The sequence below is a fragment of the Mustelus asterias genome, chromosome 21 (assembly GCF_964213995.1).
Source record: "Mustelus asterias chromosome 21, sMusAst1.hap1.1, whole genome shotgun sequence".
NCBI classification, from domain to species: Eukaryota; Metazoa; Chordata; class Chondrichthyes; order Carcharhiniformes; family Triakidae; genus Mustelus; species Mustelus asterias.
The window spans coordinates 66,505,416-66,526,267 of record NC_135821.1 but is presented as its reverse complement, the minus strand read 5'-3'; the positions used below and the strand labels follow the sequence as shown (position 1 = coordinate 66,526,267).

The 20,852-nt window shown below is 40.1% G+C and overlaps 1 protein-coding gene across 1 annotated transcript in view; it reads right to left on the bottom strand.

The window, feature by feature from the left end:
- Positions 1-7,355: 7,355 nt before the first annotated feature.
- LOC144509368 (14-3-3 protein beta/alpha-1-like) overlaps positions 7,356-20,852 on the bottom strand; it is a 34,526-nt gene continuing 21,029 nt past the window's right edge. Inside the window, exons 2-5 of the mRNA XM_078238101.1 lie at positions 18,275-18,398; positions 16,182-16,345; positions 11,077-11,172; positions 7,356-9,059 (exon numbers count right to left, since the gene is read on the bottom strand). Coding sequence (XP_078094227.1) covers positions 9,000-9,059; positions 11,077-11,172; positions 16,182-16,345; positions 18,275-18,398 — 444 coding nt within the window. The 3' untranslated portion in view covers positions 7,356-8,999. The remainder of the gene's footprint in view (positions 9,060-11,076; positions 11,173-16,181; positions 16,346-18,274; positions 18,399-20,852) is intronic.

Here is a 20,852-nt window from a genome sequence, read left to right as displayed (position 1 = left end):
GTTCTCAAAGAATCCCTGCATAGCAAAAGAGACCATTTGGCCAATCAAGTCTGCACCAACTCCCTGACAGAGTATTTTACCCAAGCACCCTATCCCTGTAATCCCACACACTCCCCATGGCTATTCCATCTAACCTACACATCTTAAAGGGCAATTTAGTATAGCCAATCCACCTAACCTGCACATCTTTGGATTGTGGGAGGAAACCGGAACACTCGGAGGAAACCCACACAGACATGGGAAGAACATACAAACTCCACACAGACTGTCACCCAAGGCCGAAATTCTCTCCAGGTTCCTGGTGCTGTGAGGCAGCAGTGCAAACCATTGTGTCACCATGCCGCTATGAGGTGTATAAAATTACGAGGACCATACATAGGGTAGATAGGAAGAAGCTTTTCCTATTAGCAGAGAGGTCAATAACCAGGGGCATAGATTTAAGATTATGGGCAGGAGATTTAGAGGGGATCTAAGATAAAACCTTTTCACCCAGAGGGTGGTGAGAATCTGGAACTCGCTGCTTGAAAAGGAGGAAGAGGCGAGAACCCTCACAACATTTAAGAAACATTTGGATGAGCGCTTGAAATGCCATAGCATACAAGGCTACAGACCAAGTGCTGGAAAATGGGATTCAAATAGATAGGTGCTTGGTATCCAGCATAGTCACGATGGGCCAAAGGGCCTCTATTTGTGCTGTAAAACTCCATGACTTTATATATTCTGTTTTGCTCTGATTTTTGTATGAATCACAATTCTTCCCATTTTTGTTCCTTTTTTTATTTTTAAATGTATTTCTGAACTGAGCTTCAAGATCATTTATCCAGTCCATCAACAAGGCCACCTCTTGCCACCTTGAAAATATGTTTTCCAACTCTGTCCTTGACTGATCTACATCTCTACTGGAACCCTCACCTCCGATTCAACACTTCCAGCTTCCAGCATTGTTTATGCTAACTTTCCAGGCTCTATTTTATTCCAAGTTCCATTGTCTGCATTTTACCGCACACCAAGTTCTGCTTACCTGTCATTCATGTCCTTTCCTACTTTTATTATTGTCCTCTGTACACCAACTTCAAAGTCCTTCTCTAAAAACCTAAAGAAAAAAATAGTAGAAATACCTTTATACATATCTAATAAATCGTTAGAAAAAGGTGTAGTGCGAGAGAACTGGTGAATCATTAATGATATACCTATAAGAAGGGAGATGGAACAATGGACTGGTTAGTTAGCTTATCAGTGGTAGAAAAAAATGGAATTCCTACTAGAGGAAAAAAGTAGAAAAACATCTATGGCGGCACGGTGGCACAGTGGTTGGGTGTCATGGTGGTACAATGGTTAGCACTGCTACTTCACAGCACCAGGGACCCAGGTTCAATTCCAGCCTTGGGTGACTGCATGGAGTTTGGATGTTCTGCCCATGTCTGCATGGGTTTCCACTGGGTGCTCCGATTTCCTGTCACAGTCCAAAGATGTGCAGGTTAGGTGGATTAGCCACGGTAAATGTGTGGGGTTATGGGGATAGGATGGAGGGGTACAATGCTCTTTGGGAGAGTGCAGACTCAATGGGCCGAATGGCCTCTTGCTGCACTGTAGGGATTCTAAGCTAAAAATATTATAATGAATGAATTTTGAAATTGAACCTCCTATTTAATCAGTCTCCTTATGTTATTTGCAGAGGTAACAAAGAGAGTAGACAAGGGTAGTGTGGTAGATGTAATTTATCTAGACTTTCAAAAGATCTTAAATAGGTACAATTTAATAGACCAATTAATAAAGTTAAAGTCCAAACAAATTGCAGAATTGACAGCAAATTTGCTGCAAGACAGAAAACAGTAGGAATGGCAGGAGGTGAAAATTGGGGTACCACAATACACAGTGCTGGAACCACTGTTATTCACAATTTATAGAAATGATTTAGACTGGTATGAAAACGCAATTGCTAAATTTGAAGATGGCACCAAATTCAGGAATTGATCAATACAGAGGTGGATTGCAACAAATAATGAGAAGGCATTAACAAAATTGCAGATATGGCATATAATTGGCAAATTTATTTCAACAAGTGTGCATTATTACACCTTGGTAAGAAGATTAAGAGGTCTGCATATTAATTGAAAAATTAATCTAAATGTGGTAGAAGAACAAAGATCTAGGAATACAATTCACAAGTTGACAATGCAGGAGGTTAATAAAGCTATAGAAGAGCAAAGCAAGTGCTAGGGTTTCTTTATCATGGATAAAATTGAAAAGCAGAGAACTCAAGCTAAACATGCTTGGAGGACATGTGGAATACTGTTAACACTTCCAGTTGCCCTGTTATGTAAATAATACAGGTGCAGCGGAGAGGGCACAAGAAAGATTTACGAGGATAATACGTGAAATTGAAAAGAAAAGTTTGAGAGGTTACCTTATGGACATCTTTAAAACCATGAAAGGTTTTGATGAAGTTGACAGAATGTGGGAAAGAGCATAACTAGAGACCATCAATATAAGATAGACACCAAAAATCAAGTTGGGAATTCAGAAGAAACTTCTTTACCCGGAGAGTGTTGAGAATGTTGAACTCCGGGTGTGGTTGAGATGAATGGTATGGGCGTATTTAATGGAAAGTTAGAAAAGCATATGAAGGAGAAGGGAATACAGACATGTTGACAGAGTTCCATGAGGATTGTTTCAGGTGAAATATAAATCTCAGCACGGGCAAGACTAATTCTATGTTGTACATTCAATGTAATTTTATATAATGCAAGTTACATAATTCTATATCTACTTTGTATCTAGTGCCACTTTCAATCCAACTTCTGCAACCTCAACGCTGCCTTCTCCCACTCGTCATTCTTCCCAATCTGGTCTCCACTCCCTCCAGTCTATCATTGGCTACAGAAATTTCAGCAATCTTGCTCCTACCCTCTGCAATTATAAATATAGGAACATTAAAAATTACAGTACAGGAGGAGGTCATTCCTTCTTCTGATAGAAGTCTACAAAATATTTACAGGAAAGGACAGGGTGGATAAGGATAAACTGTTTCCAATAGTTGAAGACACGAGAATCAGGAGCCATAATTTAAAAATGAGGACCAATGGAGAAATGTTAGAAGACACTTCTCCATGCAGAGAATGGGGGAGGTTTGGAACGCTCTTCCTCAAATGGCGGTGGATGCGGTTCCATTGTTTGGTTTAAGTCTGAGATAGACAATTTTTTATTGAGCAGGGGTCTCAAGGGATATGGGCCTAGGGCAGGTACATGGAGTTAGGCCACAGATCAGCCATGATCTTATTGAATGGCAGAGTGGGTTCAAGGGGCTGAATGGCCTACTTCCATTCCTACATTTCTATGTTCTTTAACCCTCTGCCTTGCCAGTTTTCTCCTTACCTTCCAAACTTCCTTTTGGTTTTCCTTTTATACAGATGTATTTTTTTTTGCATTTTATTTGAAAGGTTTGTACCTTTTACCATTTGTCATTCAAAGGAATGTTCCTGTGATTAATATAGGCTGGAAGAATGGACATTCCTTCTGGAATTCCTCACCCTCAGCCAGCTGCCGGACAAGGATCATTTCCCAGGGATTATCAGAAAGAGGTCCGAGTGCTGGAAGTTGGTGGTTATAGAACACACCAGATCTACTGTAGCATATCAGGGAACAGTGCATTCACCACATATGCTTGACTAGTGAGTCTTTTGTCCACATTGGGATTGTACCTCAAAATGTTATTTTGTTGTACCAGGCTGCAGAAAGCAGTAGAGAAATCTATGCCTCATGATCCAAAAGAACCACAATACCATGTTGCATTTTTTTTGTTTAATACTCAAATTTTAATAGAACTATTCTTCATTCTTTAAAAACATGTCTCTATGTAAACTTCCATTACAAAAAAAAACAAGTATAAATGTTAGCTTTGCTGCTAAACTCATCGGCCCCGATGGAACAAGTTCTACCAGTTCTCAGGAACAGCCCCCACTCTGAGAAAAAACTAGAATGTCCCCCCATCCTGCACAAATATAACTCCACTGATATGAGCTGTCACCGTTTAGAAATTGAGACTCTAGATTCTTTATGTAGGCCATATTTGGCAATTAGAACAGTGTAAAAACTTGTTTCTGAAGTTACCAAAGCTTAAGATATTTATTTTGAATTTCAGATAAGGGCTTTGCTTAGTATTCTGAAGCAGAAACAGTTCATTTTAGTTGCAAAGGGCAACAAAGTATATTCAGGCCCATCAAATTGGAGTTGTGTAATGATTTCACTGCGGTATGTTTCTAGAAAGTGTTGATATGTTCACAACTAACCTGTAGGTGACACTATTGTTTCTCTCCCTGCTTGAGAGACTATTGATAATTTTCAAGTAGTTGTAATCTTTTTCAAAGTCAGACCCTGTCATTACAGCTCAAAAGGAGACTATTTAGCCCATCCAGTCTATGCCAGCTCTGTAGAGTAACCAAGTCTGTCCCTTTCCCTATTTTATCCCTGTAACTCTCCAGGTTCATTTCCCTCATGTGCCCGCACAATAACCTTTTAAATCACTGTTCCATCATCCTCATAGGCAGCAAGTTCCAGGTCATTACCATTTGCTGCATACGAGTTCCTCAACATTCCCCACCGCCCCCATATCCCTTGCCCAAAATATGTGTTCCCTTAGTTCTTGTACCATCAACTAATGTGAACAGTTTATCCTCGTCTACCTTATCTAAACCGGTCTTATTTTGCACACCTATCAGACCTTCTCTCAACTTCCTTTGCTCCCAAGAACACCCCCAACTTCACCAATCTAATCTTGTAGCCACTTTTCTTCCCTTGTGTTATGTTTTAAAATGTTATGTTAATATAATTATTTGCTGATGTATACACTTTTTGCCTTGACTTTCTTGAACCATTTCTTCATTTGGGATTTTTGACTTGCATCATTGAAGTCTGCGTCACCCCATATAACAAACAAAAGAAATCTTGTAATATCTAGAAATTTCCCCCGAGATTGATGGATTTTTAAAAAGATGTGACTACAATTTGATGAACCAAGATTGTTGGAAAATGCATAGCTTCTATGCTCTGCCATGAACTATATCAATGGTTTAATGACTATCGTCAGGTGGCTCTGACATCCATCATTATGAAGTGCTTCGAAAGGCTAGTCATGGCACAAGTCAATTCTTGCCTCCCAGACTGCCTGGATCCACTTACAGTTTGCCTATCACAACAGGTCCACAGCAGATGCCATCTCCCTGGCCCTACATTCAACCCTGGAACACCTAGATAACAAAGACATCTATGTCAGACTCCTATTCATAGGCTACAGCTCAGCCTTTTAACACCATTATTCCTACGAGACTCATCTCCAAACTTTGTGGCCTGGGGCTCAGCTCCTCCCTCTGCAACTGGATCCTAGACTTCCTAATCCACAAACAGCAGTCAGTAAGGATAGGCAACACCTCCACAATCATCCTCAACACTAATGCTTTGCAAGGCTGTGTCCTCAGCCCCCCTACTATACGCCTTATACGCCTGACTGTATGGCCAGATTCCCCTCCAACTTGATTTAAGTTTACTGATGACACCACTGTTGTGGGTCAGATCTCAAACAATGACGAGACAGTACAGGAAAGAGAGATAATCTGGCAAACTGCAATAATATTCTCTCCCTCAATGTCAACAACATGAAGGAGATAGTCTTCAAAGTCAGGAAGCGCAGTGGAGGGCGTGCCCCTGTCTACATCAACAGGGACGAAGTAGAAATGGTCGAGAGCTTCAAGCTTTTAGGTGCCCAGATCACCAACAACCTGTCCTGGTCCCTCCAAGCGGACACTATAGATAAGAAAGCCCACCAACACCTCTACTTTCTCAGGAGACTACGGAAATTTGACATGTCCACTACAACTCTCAAACTTTTACAGATGCAGCATAGAAAACATTCTTTCTGGTTGTGTCACAGCTTGGTATGGCTCCTGCTCTGCCCAAGACCACAAGGAACTGCAAAGGGTTGTGAACAAAGCCCAGTCCATCACTCAAACCAGCCTTCCATCCATTAACATTGTCTATACTTCCCACTGCCTCAGAAAAGCAGCCAGCATAATTAAGGACCACACTCACCCCGGACATTCTCTCTTCCACCTTCTTCCATCAGGAGAAAGATACTAAAGTCTGAGGACACGTACCAACCCACTCAAAAACAGCTTCTTCCCTGCTGCCAGACATTGATGATCTTTCTCTACACCCTAGCTATGATTGCAATACTACATTCTGCACTTTCTCCTTTCTTTCCCTGTGTACGGTATAGCATACAAGAGACAATACTTTTAACTGTGGATTTATACATGTGACAATAATAAATCAAAATTAAAATACAAGTGCTTGGAGTCTGGCCTACATAGGTTTGCAAAATAATAGTTGTGTAATTTATTGTACATGCCTACAAATGAAAGAAAAATGAGGAAATGGAAATAATGAAGATACTCTGTTTTAACTGAACCCTTGCAGATTCATCCCTGAGTTAATACAACGGGAGAATTCTCATTTCCTCCCTCCCAACAGAAAAACCTCAAATTATCCCTTGTACAATTATCTCTTGGATAAGATCCCTATAATTTCCAAATAAGCGGTCAAGCCCAAATACCACTTTTGTTTTTTTTCAATTAAACATCAGGAACTGTTTTTGTTACAAGCTCTACTTCAAACCTAGGATGCAACTAAAATAGATTTGGAAGTCATATTCCACAATAGTTTATCAACTTTCTGCTAAAGAGACTTTTTTAAACCTTGGTCTATTAATGCCTTACCTTTGGTTTCAGAATCCTTCATGAGCCAGAATAGGTTTGGCACGGTGGTTAGCACTGCTGCCTTGCAGCGCCAGGGACCTGGGTTCAATTGCAGGCTCGAATGACTTTGTGTGTGGAGTTTGCACATTCTCCCCGTATCTGCGTGGGTTTCCTGTGGGTGCTCCGGTTTCCTCCCACAATCCAAAGATGTGCAGGTTCGGTTGACAGGCCATGCTAAATTGCCCCTTAAGTGTCAGGGGGATTAGCAGGGTAAATACATGGGGATAGGGCCTAGGTGGGATTGTTTTCGGAGCAGACTCAATGGGCTGAATGGCCCCCTTCTGCACTGTAGGGTTTCTATGAGGCATTGCTACTGGTACGTAATCCCATTACTTACAATCTACTCACAACTATTATCCAAATCTGTGTTTGGAATAAAGAGATGGAACCTGTTATCTGAAAGAAGAAACTATTTTGGACTTTTACAGATCAAGACAGAGATCACAACTGTGGTAGAAGCATACCATAATAAATTATTTATTATTTGGTAGAACTGCCTATGAGAAAGGTTAATAGTAGCAAGAATGAATATCAGAATCAATTGGGTCCATTTGTGAAGAATGTTTTATTTGCATTGCATATTACTTTGTTACCAGCTTCAAACTTTAAAAACAAAATAGGGTAATTCCTTCATTAAAATTTTACGTACATATACATATGTATGTATATATTAAAACACAGCAGTGCTGGATTAAATACTGCCAATATTTCCACGATGACAAAACTACGATTAAACCTGACATACCATAGGTCCCTTCAAGTTCTTTTAGTCCAATTTGTTTTGTCAGTTTTCACCTCAAAAATATTTCATAGTAGAAAATAACACAGCACTTCATAGATCTTGAACTGAATCAATAACTAATAAAACAAGTTACTTCTTAAAATAAAGGGCACAGAGTATCTAACACTGCATGAGCCAATAAGAAATATACCAAACTACAGTAAGCTATAGGAAATGGTTCAGTTAACATTTTGCATTTTTACCAAAACACCACAGATTGACAGTCAGGTATTCTGTACCAACAGTAATTTCTCCCTTTCATTAACCTAGCTGAAACTGGATTTCTTTCTTACATTTTTTTCCAATCTAGTCTATCCTCCTAGTCCTAAACTGGTCAAGTTTACTGACGAATGAATCTGGAGTACAAGAGTGACTGACTGATTTGGTAGGATTGGAAGAGAAAATCTTACAGTTTGGCTGGTTTAAAGATGAGAATAGAAATCGATTCAGCAGGGTTAGGAAAGATCACTAACCTACATAGTTAGGATTACAAGGTCCGTTATTACCAAAGAGCAGAGGGGTGGAGTTATTTAGAATCCTGTCTGGCTGACACTTGCTTTTAAACAAACGTTCCTCATTTCTCCACCGCCCCTACCATCCCACATCAATCCCACCCAACAAAAACAAGACTAGTAGCTGCCATGCAACTTCCTTTTAGTAGGAATGAGAAGCAATACAAAATTTGACTATAATGGGGTTCCAGCAAGGCATCTGAACAATAGAGAAAACTCATTATACAACGGGTTCAGAGCAACAGAAAGCCCTGGGACTTGAACCTTGATCGGCCAGCTCAGAACACAAAACGTAAAATGCTAGATTGCCAAGCAGCTCCAAAAACCTCGTTTTAATAAATATTGATCCACCTTCAGGACCATGACACTAAAAACTGAATACACAACTTTTGGGCAACAATGTGCTTATATCTGACATACACCATTTGGTGTATATCAAAGTATGCACATACTAAACCTGAAATGTCAAGCAACAGTCTTTAAGAATCAATGGCCATATATAAAGTGCTATTCAAACACTTTCTATTCTGTGTTTTGGATTTTAGTAATTTTCCAGTCTCCATTCATTAAAAATAGCTGCTCTTGGCAATCATGAACTTCCTTTGCAAACCAAAAAGGACCTACATCAACTTATTCACAAATACGCCGCAAATTTAATCTCTGCTGTTTGTGTAGCAGGTGCCCAACTGCACACTACAAAGTCAGAACAATTAGCAAAAGAAAGCTAAGGAATGGCATTTGTTCCAAGCTGCAGATTTTCATAGGCTAAATTGTGGCATTCACATGTGCATCTATTCAGTATTGGTGATTGAGAAATTCCTTTCTTGGAATTGTCAGTGGAACACTAAGGAATGAAGACATGTAAAAGAGGATTGGACAGCAGCTCCCTCTGTGCAATTAGTTCTCTCCCCCTTCTCCACCATCAGCGTCATCTGCTGCATTATCTGATGTCCATAACTGCAAAATAAAAAGAACAATCTTTTAAGCCTACATTTAAAAAATAACTGACAATAAAGTATACAACTAGAATTCAAATCAAGTGCTACTTGGCCCAAGTGACCAAATATTCTTTATAGTTGTCTGGAAACATATTTCCAAGGCTGCAAAAGCAGACTTGTGAGGGAGATACGTGTCCCAGACCAGAGGGGGTGGGTTAAACCCTTATGAGGGAACTTCCTAGAAGGATTCCCCAGTGCATCATTGGGATACACCCCAAATATAATGCTGGGAAACCTGAAGTTAGGGTTCAATGCTTTTTGCTTTAGTAAGGTGCCATTAACATAGTAAATTATCAAGGTGCCTCGCATAGGAAAAAGAAGCAGGAGGATTGAGAGAGGTTAACACACAGATGGATCTGGGCATGCAAATCCACAGTTCCCTGAAAGTGACAACACAGGTGGCCAAGGTGATTAAGAACGCATACAGCATGCTTGCCTTCGTCAGCTGGGGCAGAGAGTACAAGAGTTGGGAAATCACATTGCGGGCTATGTAAAACCTTGGTTAGGCCGCATTTGGAGTATTGCGTGCAGTTCTGGTCACCACCAGAAGGATGTGAAAGCTTTGGACAGAGTGCAAAGGAGGATGTTGCCTGGTCTCAAGGGTTATGGCTATGAGAGGCTGAATAAATTAGGTTTGTCTTTCACTGGAAAGACAGAGGCTGAGGGGAGATTTGATAGAGGTCTACAAAATTATATGGGGTATAAACAGGGTGGATAGTCAGAGGCTTTTTTCAAGGGTGGAAGTATCAATTAGAAGGGAGCACAGGTTCAAGGTGAGAGGGGGAAGTTTAAGGGAGATGAGCGAGGGAAGTTTTCACGCAGAGAGAGTGGTGGGTACCTGGAACACGCTGCCAGAGGTGGTGGTGGAAGCAGGCACATTAGCAACATTTAAGAGGCATCTGGATGGGTACATGAATAGGGAGGGAATAGAGAGATATGGACCGAGTACGGGCAGAAGGTTTTTTCTTCAGTTAGGGCATCATGATCGACACAGCCTTGGAGGGCCGAAGGGCCTAGTCCTGTGCTGTACTTTTCTTTGTTCTAGGTAATCGAAAGCTTGGTCAAAGAGAAGGGTTTGGAGAAATCTTTTAAACATGCAAGGAAGGAGATAAACAACCAGCTTTGGGTCAAACAGAACCCAAGTTTGCAAGCACTCCAGTCCAATGAGGGCAAGCTGGCAAGAGGCAAATGGAGTCAATCATGAAGACGTAAAGTTTTTGATGGGTGCTAAAAAAAATACCTCTTTCTGTGGTTTTTCTAATGTTCAGTTAAAGGCATTTCTGCCGTGGTTCACGATGCCTGAGAGGGGTTATTTGCACTTCATATGTAGGACCAGGCCAAAAAAAAGATAAAATTTAAGAACGATAGAATCCCTACAGTACAGGTGGTGGACACTTGGCCCATCGAGTCTGCACCGACTACAATCCCACCCAGGCCCTATCCCTATAACCCCACTTATTTACCCCGCTACTGCCCTGACATTAAGGGGAAATTTATCAACCTACCCCGCACATCTTTGGACTGAGAGAGGAAACCGGAGCACCTGGACACGGGAGAAAGTACAAACTTCACTGACAGTCACCCATGGCCAAAATTGAACCTGGGTCCCTGGTGCTGTGAGGCAGCAGTGCTAACCACTGTGCTGCCCATTAAGACAACACTTAAAATGCATGTATATCCCCAGCTTGCATGAGATTGCTGACCAAGAACTCACTAGGATTGACTAGTAGCATTCACCCAGAAGCTGTCCAATGTCCCAAATAGCTGCAAATGTTATATCAGTTTGGATAAGAGCCCATTTGAGAACTTTCATTCGTTAGGATGGTTTGAAAATAAACATTTTATTCATATTCTTAACAATATCACCCATCATATTGAAAACCAGGAACCTGTCTTACTGGTCGTCAAAGACATACTGGATTTTATTGCGCCCCACTCTTTGAAATGTTGCTGCAGTGTTGTGTAATTTCACTCACCGTCAGGTTATCTCTGAGTAGTTGCATAATGAGTGTACTATCTTTGTAAGAGTCTTCATTCAGTGAATCCAGCTCTGCAATAGCTTCGTCAAATGCCTGAAGACAGCAGAGAACAAGATATTTTTGAACACCACAAATCAGTTTCAGAAATTCAAAATATCCTTGCAAAAATTTAACAAAAACGTTACAACTTTATCAATGAAAAATATGCCATTTTGGAGTGGAATGGCAAGCTTTGGGAAGCACCCAAAAAATAAATATCACAATGTAAAACACTGGAATTCTGCAATTAATTATTTCATGGTGAAAATTACTGGATTTAAATATTACGGAAGAAATCATAATCAAGGAAGGAAAAGGCTCGATTCTTGCAGTCAAGGGTTCAGGTGCAAGGGATCAGGTTAAAACAACAGAAGCTCAAAGGCTGGCAATCACTGGATTACTCTGTCACACACAAGTGACTGTAGAAATAGTAGGATAAAGCACGTTAGGATGCAGCTGGAGAAATGCTGCAGGAGGCAGGCTTCCGATTCCTGGAGCACTGGGAGCAGTTCAAGATCGGATAGGTTACACTTTAAAGAGAGCTGGGCCAATGTTTTCATAAGAAATTTAGCAGGAGGGTGGCATCAGATTGAAGTATTACAGAACAGAGATATGGTGCACAGAGGAACCAAATATTCCTGGCTACAGGGTATTCAGAAAGTGATCACAAAAAAGAGGCAGGAATGTGATACAAGAAAATGACATTTGATTCTTTATCACTTTTTTGAGAGGCCATGTGTAACTTATGCTGCCATAAATTATCCTATCCCGAGGGATATAACTGACAAAATCAAGAACAAACTGAAATGTTTCTAACCATCCTCCCACCAAACCGACAAACCTTACTTTTGTATCAGCATTAGTAAATTTGAATTTACTTATGTAATTAAAACCCAATAAAATTCCAGAACATCAAATATTATTTTGCTCAGCTGGCAGCACTCGCTTAAAATCAGAAAATTATATGCTGAAACCCCACTCCTGGATTTAAACTGGAAACTAGGCCATCAGTACAAAAATAAAGTGCTACATTGGTTGACGCTTTAACTTTCAGAAAAGATCTTTAACCAAAGGACATCTCTGTTCAAGTCAATGGAAAACTTTTCAAGGCACTAGATGGCCAACAGTTGAACCAGAGGTAAAAGAATTAAAACCTGGAGGGTCAGTGAAGATCCTTTAGGAAGGGGACATGTATTATCACACACACGAGGAGGCTAATGGGAAACCACCTCACGGATTATTTCCTAGCCATACTGCTCATTGAAAATGGGAGGTTCCTAGAGCAAAGAGGAAAGCAAAAAGCCACAAGATATGGAGAAATAGAGAACATGTTGTTAGGCAGGTCACTACTGCGACACTACATCCTACAGCCTAGGATGCACTGTAGAAATTGCCACAGCTTCTGTGACAGTGACTCCAAAACCAATGGCCTTGAACAAGGACGGACAGCAGGCATGCATGAGGACACCACCACCCAAGTTTCCTTCCAAGTAATATATCATCCTGACTTGGAGATGTAGCGCAGTTTTTGTCGTCGCTGAGTCAAAATCCTAGAACTCTATTCTGCCTTCACCACATGATTGTAGGGGTTTAAGGTAGCAGCTAATCGCTACCTTCTCAAAGGCAAATAATGCTGACCTTGCCAGCGATGGTCACATCCTCTGAATTTTTTTCAATCCATCTCACACACAACTAAGTCAGCGGTTGCATAATAATGACTACAACTCAACAGCAATTCACTCAATATGAAGCATTTGTAGGACATGTGCCTTCTTACATTTTTACACTTTTGTGGTTATCTTTTCCATAGCTAACAGCTGAAAATCATAGGATTTAACCAATTTTTATAACTACCGTTAATAATCTTGGATCTCCTCTTAGCCATGTATTTATCCACTTTTTTGTGAAAGAATTACGTAGCATTGACTATAATAATCAAAGGATGCCCATTCTACAGATCTACAACCCAAAGGGAAACAAACAAATAGAAAGCTTCTCAACTTGCTTGACGTTTTGCTACCTTGTATTTATTTATTTTTTTAAACTGTATTTTATTTGATCAACTTACCCATTTTCCCCATATAGGATCTAAATCAACCATGATAGAATTGGACAAAATAGCAAAGTAAGCAAAACAAATGAATTATCTAAATTTTTGTTCCCTGTTCAAGTATGTTTTCAATATTTTCTACCTCTATTCTCTCTCAAAACGGATCCCACAGACAATCTGACTACACAGGAAAAAATCAGGCGGCCTCTTCTGATACTTATTCTTCAGGTTTGATACCAAAGGATAGGGCAAATGTAGATATTGAAATTTAGGTACATACCAATTTTAAGCCCAATAAACAATTCTAGGATTTAAGATTTTTAAAAAATCAATAAGCAGAAGGCACTGTATGCTTAGAAGATTAGTTGTTTCACCCAATTATTTCAATACAATCTACTGATCATAAAACTGAATAGTGATTATGAAGGAGGAAGGAATAAAGAATGATCCAATTTAAACCAGCTATTTTTTTCTGAAGTGAGGGGTAAGGAACTATTCCAGACCTTTGAAGCATAATCCTTTCTACACTCCAACGTTACAACGTGGTCAATTCAACCAGAGATCTAAAATTTTAACTGGACAAATAGCAAGAAATTCATTTAACCAATCCCCTGGAGATTCTGCATTGAAACCAAATGACCGGATAAGGTCCATGGATTTAACAGCATGCTATGGAGGTGGAAGGAAACTAGCACATATAATTTGCAAATGCCCCAAAATCCAAGACTTTTCACCTGTAGTCTGGAATTCAATCTCAACACCATTACAATGTTATCCCTGTACAGGTTCCAGAAAACATTAAATAGGTTCAAGCGAATGGCAAATCAAAATAATTCACCACAGTTGCAACATTGCTAAAATATTAGTTAAGTGGATATTAACAAGCTACTACGTGCAAAAGAAAAGCTGGCTTTTAATAACACCAACTCAGAAAAAATCCTAATACCAAAGTTTAATCGGGTTATATCAAGTCTACAGCACAGAAACAGGGTATAAGTGGTCAATGCCAGCATTTATGCCGCACATGGATCTCCTTTCCTACTTCATCTAACCGTGTCAATTTACTCTTGTATTCTTTTCCCCCTCATATGCATATCTGGTTTATTCTCAAATGCATATATGCTATTTGCCTCAACTGCTCTTTTTGAAAGCACACTCCGTACATTTACCACTTTTGGGATAAAAATTATTATCCTGAATTCTTTATTCGATTTCTTATATTTATGACTGATTTCTTGAAGCTTCTAAAGTGGACACGTGGTCTTTACGTCTGTCCTATGGGTTCCTTCCATCAATTCTTGGCCTTCTCTTTTCTAGAGAACAGAAGCTCAGCACATTCAGTCTTATCTCATTTGTAAAACACCTCAGCTCTAATATCATACTTGTGAATCTAATGTCCACCTTCTCCAACGCCTCTATTAGTTTTATAATATGGAGACCAGAACTGGGCACAGTACTCCAAAACATTCTATACATGCTGAACGTGACTTCCCTGCTTTTCAATTCCAACCTTCTGGAATTAATCCTCAGTGCTAGTTTTGCTTTGTTTTTTAATGGCCTTATTAACCTGTATTACTACTTTTGTGATTTGTCCTTCAGTAACTCTAGATCCCTTTATTCCTGTACCACAATGGATCTAAGCAGCATGTGGCTTCCTCATTCTTCCTATATCCTTGCCTACCATTTACCTATATTGAAATTAATTTGCCGATTAGATACCCATTCTGCAAAGTTCCTCAATGTCTTCTTTTAATTTGTCAATTTTAAAAATTCTTTCATGGGATGTGGGCATCGCTCTCTAATTGCCCTTGAACCGAGTGGCTCGCTCGGTCAAAGGCAGTTAAGGGCCAACCCCATTGCTATGGGTCTGGAGTCACAAAGGCCAGACTGGGTAAGGACAAAAACCAGATGGGGTTTTACAACAATCAACAATGGTTTCATGGTCACAATTATGGTCATCTGCCGTGGTGGATTTTGAACCCCAGGCATTACCCGGGGTCTCTGGATTACTAGTCCAGTGACAACACCGCTACGCCACCACCTCTACTAATCTGTCAATCTTTCGTATTCACCACACCTCCCAATTTAGCATTGTCTGCAAATTTAGAAATATTACTCGCAACTCGAGTCAGAGTCTAAATTGTTATTGGTAAATTGTAACAACAATGGTTCCATTTTAGATAAATAGACGGAGCAAGTTGCAGCGATAAGGCGAAGCAGTACTATTGACAAATTTAAAGACAAGAATAAGGGTTCGAAATGCGAGACTTTGGGAGGTGGAGAGCCAACATAGGTTGACAAGAACAGACAATGAGGAAGTGGGACTTAACACAGGACAGCATTCAAGCAGCAAGGTTTGCAAGGTAGAGTCTATGGAAGGTAAATAACACATAATATTAGTCAAGTCTGGAGACAATGGAAATGATGTTATAAGCATTTCAATAACAGAGGGTTAAAGTTAGTGCAAAGGTAGGCAATTTTTCAGAAGTGAAAATACAACTCGAACTGTCATCATCTGCCTGAAGTTAATCTGAGAGTTAAACATGCCTGTCATTTCTCAGTAGACATTCTTAGATAAATCATATTTGAGCCTTACTGAAAAAGAGACATGCTAATGCTGTCAAAGCTTTTCATCTTGCACTCAAAGGACAGAATCACAAGGAATTTCAAAAGGAACAATTTACACTGCATGAGGAAAAAAATCAGTAATCTTTTCTCAGGCAGTATAAATTGTTCCCTTTGAAATTTGCTATTCTTGCAACACTCAAATTCTGGACGACCAAGTGACTATTTGAATCATATTGGAAATATTCTCATTATTTACTGAGCCAGCTTAAGATGGAAGAAAATTATAAAGAGCTATTATAAAGAGAATTATAAAGAGTCTTCTCCAAAATTATGTGACAATTTCATCAAACATTTATCCACCCCAACCAAAAGAGACAGTATGTCCAACGCAAAAGATAACTAGGAAGAATATTTAAGAAAGTTTGTCCCTGTCTTTATTGCTTACCGACTTGGCCAGTGCACAGGCTTGCTCCGGAGAGTTGAGAATTTCATAGTAGAATACTGAGAAGTTCAGGGCAAGACCTAATCGGATAGGTTGTGTTGGTTGCATGTCCGTCTTACTGATATCAAATGCTTCTTGATATGATGACTGGGAGTTCTCAACAGTTTCTGTAGCAAGACAGAATAAAAACTGAAAATATCCTCTCTTTCAGCAGTGTCCTCACTTAGAATAAAAAAACTCCTCAATTATTAATGAGTATTTCCTTGTCTGTCATTTTAATCACTTTCTCTCTCTCTGTCACACACCAATTGCTTCCATCCCATTGTAGCCTCATTCTCACAATCCTCTTCTCAGAAGTTGCCTTTATCTGTTAGATATATAATCAAAAGACATATTCAGTGGATGGTGCAACCTCAAGGCACAACCATCCCTGCTCACAGGAATGGTCAAAATACCACAAAGATTTATACACCACACTTGATCTTCCTCCACTGACACCAATATGACGCAAATCTGACGCAAATCTTTGTCTCGTCACTGGACGCAGGTGAGGTCCCAGAGGATTGGAGGATAGCTAATGTGGTCCCGTTATTTAAGAAGGGTAGGAAGGATAACCCGGGTAATTATAGGCCGGTGAGCTTGACGTCCGTGGTGGGGAAGTTGTTGGAGAAGATTCTTAGAGATAGGATGTATGCGCATTTAGAAAGGAATAAACTCATTAACGATAGTCAGCATGGTTTTGTGAGAGGGAGGTCATGCCTCACTAACCTGGTGGAGTTTTTTGAAGAAGTGACCAAAATGGTTGACGAGGGAAGGGCCGTGGATGTCGTCTATATGGACTTTAGTAAAGCGTTTGACAAAGTCCCTCATGGTAGGCTGGTGAAAAAGGTTGGATCTCATGGGATAAAGGGGGAGGTGGCTAGATGGGTGGAGAACTGGCTTGGTCACAGAAGACAGAGGGTGGTAGTGGAAGGGTCTTTTTCTGGCTGGAGGCCTGTGACTAGTGGTGTTCCGCAGGGCTCTGTATTGGGACCTCTGCTGTTTGTGATTTATATAAATGATCTGGAAGAAGGTGTAACTGGGGTGATCAGTAAGTTTGCGGACGACACAAAATTGGCAGGACTTGCAGATAGTGAGGAGCATTGTCAGAAGCTACAGAAGGATATAGATAGGCTGGAAATTTGGGCAAAGAAATGGCAGATGGAGTTCAATCCTGATAAATGCGAAGTGATGCATTTTGGTAGAAATAATGTAGGGAGGAGCTATACGATAAATGGCAGAACCATAAAGGGTGTAGATACGCAGAGGGACCTGGGTGTGCAAGTCCACAGATCCTTGAAAGTGACGTCACAGGTGGAGAAGGTGGTGAAGGCGGCGGTGAAGAAGGCATATGGCATGCTTGCCTTCATAGGACGGGGCATAGAGTATAAAAGTTGGGGTCTGATGTTGCAGATGTATAGAACGTTGGTTCGGCCGCATCTGGAATACTGCGTCCAGTTCTGGTCGCCACACTACCAGAAGGACGTGGAGGCTTTGGAGAGAGTACAGAGGAGGTTTACCAGGATGTTAACCTGGTATGGAGGGGCTTAGTTATGAGGAGAGATTGGGTAAACTGGGGTTGTTCTCCCTGGAAAGACAGAGGATGAGGGGAGACTTAATAGAGGTGTATAAAATTATGAAAGGCATAGATAGGGTGAACGGTGGGAAGCTTTTCCCCAGGTCGGTGGTGACGTTCACGAGGGGTCATAGGTTCAAGGTGAAGGGGGGGGAGGTTTAACACAGATATCAGACGGACATATTTTACACAAAGGGTGGTGGGGGCCTGGAATGCGCTGCCAGGCAAGGTGGTGGAGGCGGACACACTGGGAACGTTTAAGACTTATCTAGACAGCCATATGAACGGAGTGGGAATGGAGGGCCGAAGGGCCTGTTCCTGTGCTGTATTGTTCTTTGTTATGACATTAGTAACTCAGCATTTAAATAATACATAAATACAATCTTTTTGACCACCATTCTACACCACAGTATGTTGGTGATTTTACACACAGTACCACAAATACCTTCTACATATTGTTCACAGAAAATATGCAACTTACGTTTTTTGCTTTCTGCTATAGCTACTTCTGCAAGGTATCGGTAATAATCTCCTTTCATCTTAAGATAGAAGACTTTGCTCTCTGAATTGGTAGAATTTGGTATTAGATATTTATCCAGCAAACCCTGCAAGAAATAAAGTTATTTGTGTTATATAAAACTCTAAAGTATCCAAAAAGTCAATTATAAAAACCTGTAGCAACAATTATTACAATTCTATAAAACTTCAGCAAAAATATAATACAAAAATATTTGTTGATGTGGAACTTGTATTTTTTTATTCTTGGGATGTGGACAAGACTGGCAAGACCAGCATTTGCTGCCAATCATGGGGAAAAAAACAACTTGATTAGAGCTGTACAATATCTGAGTTGCTGTATAAATTATGATGGGTTAATTTTAAGAATGTCAGGAGTTACAGACCAAAGTACACAAATGGTAACTACAAAAAAGTAAAATAAATTGTAACTCAGTGCTAACAATATGTGTGATCTGTTGAACACTTAAGACTGTTAACTATTTATCATACAATTATTTAGTAGCAAAATACAGCAGTACATTGAGGCGCCTGGGGGAGGAAACATCAATGGTCAGTGTACGGAAATGTTAATCTTGCAAATATGGAAAAAAAGCTCCCTTCACATGCTAGCACTAAATAAGGAAAGAATATTTAGCATAAAACATTTAAAAACATAATATGTCTTCCTATCATGTAATTGCAACTTTGCCCTCCAACACCTGTTTTAACTAGAGTGATGGGACATGGTAAACATAAACCAACTACACATATTTCTCCCTCCTTTTAAGATTAATTTCTATAAAGTTTTAAAATGTATTTATTAGTGTCACAAGTAGGCTTACATTAACACTGCAATGAAGTTACTGTGAAAATCCCGTAGTCGCCACACTCCAGTGCCCATTTGGGTACAGAGGAGAATTTAGCATGGCCAATGTACCTAACCAGCACGTCTTTCAGACTGTGGGACGAAACCCCACGCAGACATGGGGAGAGCGTGCAGACTCCGCAGTTGGTGACCCAAGCCGGGAATCAAACCCGGGTCCCTGGTGCTATAAGGCAGCAGTACTAACCACTGTGCCATCATGCCGCCAACGTCCCCTATAGCACATTCAAGCATTTTTCTTTTTAAAAAGCCTGATAAGCTTTGAAACATCTCTGGTTTCGCTAAAGGGACTGGATGATGATAAAATTCTGAATGCAAGCATATATTTTTAAAAAGGAAAATATACTGCAAATCAAAATCCTTAGTTCTGAAGGTTCAAATATACAGGAAATTCAAAAGAATAAAGACTGTAAGTTAATTAAAATATTTGCATTTCATTTATCTTCTATTTGCCACCAACCAACACCACAACAAATTACCTCATTGTTTCTTGTAGAATTTTTAAATCCTCAGATAACGAGGCAATTCTTTTCTGCAAGAAGCCAAGATCTCGACAACATTCAGGGTTGGTTTGGTTAAGTTTACACCACACAAATGCCAGGCAATGACCATCTCCAATGAAGAGAACCTAACCATCAACCCATGACATTCAACAGCACTATCATCACCAAATCCCTCAACATCAACGTCTTTGGTGTTAACATTGACCAGAAACTTAAATGGACCAGCCACAAAATTGTGGCTACAAAGAATTCAGGTGCTGGGATTCATAAGATTACATAGGGTAAATGGCACAGAGACAGGCCATTGGGCCCAACTAGTCCAAATCAGTGCAACTCTTCTTCCTCAGATCCTTGTCTAGCTTCCCCTTAAATGCATAAATAATATTTGCTTCCAATCACTCAGTGATAATGATTCACATTCTCACCACTCTGAGTAAACAGGTTTCTTTAAAATTCCCTATTGGATTTCTTGATGTTTATCTTATATCGATGCACTTCCCCACAGGAGGGAACACTATCTCTGTATCCACTCCAACAAAATATTTTATAATTTTAAAGACCTCTATTAGGTCACCCTTCTCCCCACCACCGCCCACTGCTCGTTCCAGAGAAAAAAAGAGGCTGCCTATTGATTCTGTCCTGATATTTATACCCATGCATTTCTGACATTATTCCTGTAAACCTTCTCTGCACCCACCCTGTAGAGTGCCTCTCTATCCTTCCTATAATATGGCGACCAGAACTGCACACAGTATTCAAATTGTGATCCAACCAAGTTTCAATACTGGTCTAACATCAATCACTTCTATACTTTTCAACTCTATCCCTCGAGCTGTTTGGTTTGATTTGTTTAAATGGACTTGCTTAACCTGTGACACAACCATTAGTGTTTGATATATTTGTACTCCAAGGTCCCTTTGTTTCTCTACCCCAACGAGACTCGCACCTTCCAACAAGTAACACCCCTATCCTTCCTACTAAAATATACTGCTTCACATTTATTTGTGTGGAACTTCATCAATTATTTGTTCACTCTGCACATTTAGTAATGTCTTCCTCTAATTTGTTGTCAGCCTCAGTATTGCCCATATCCACACACTCCCCAATTTGATGTCATCCACAAATTTAGAAATTGTGTTTGTCATCCTAGTCTACGGTCAGAGTTCACGCTCCGC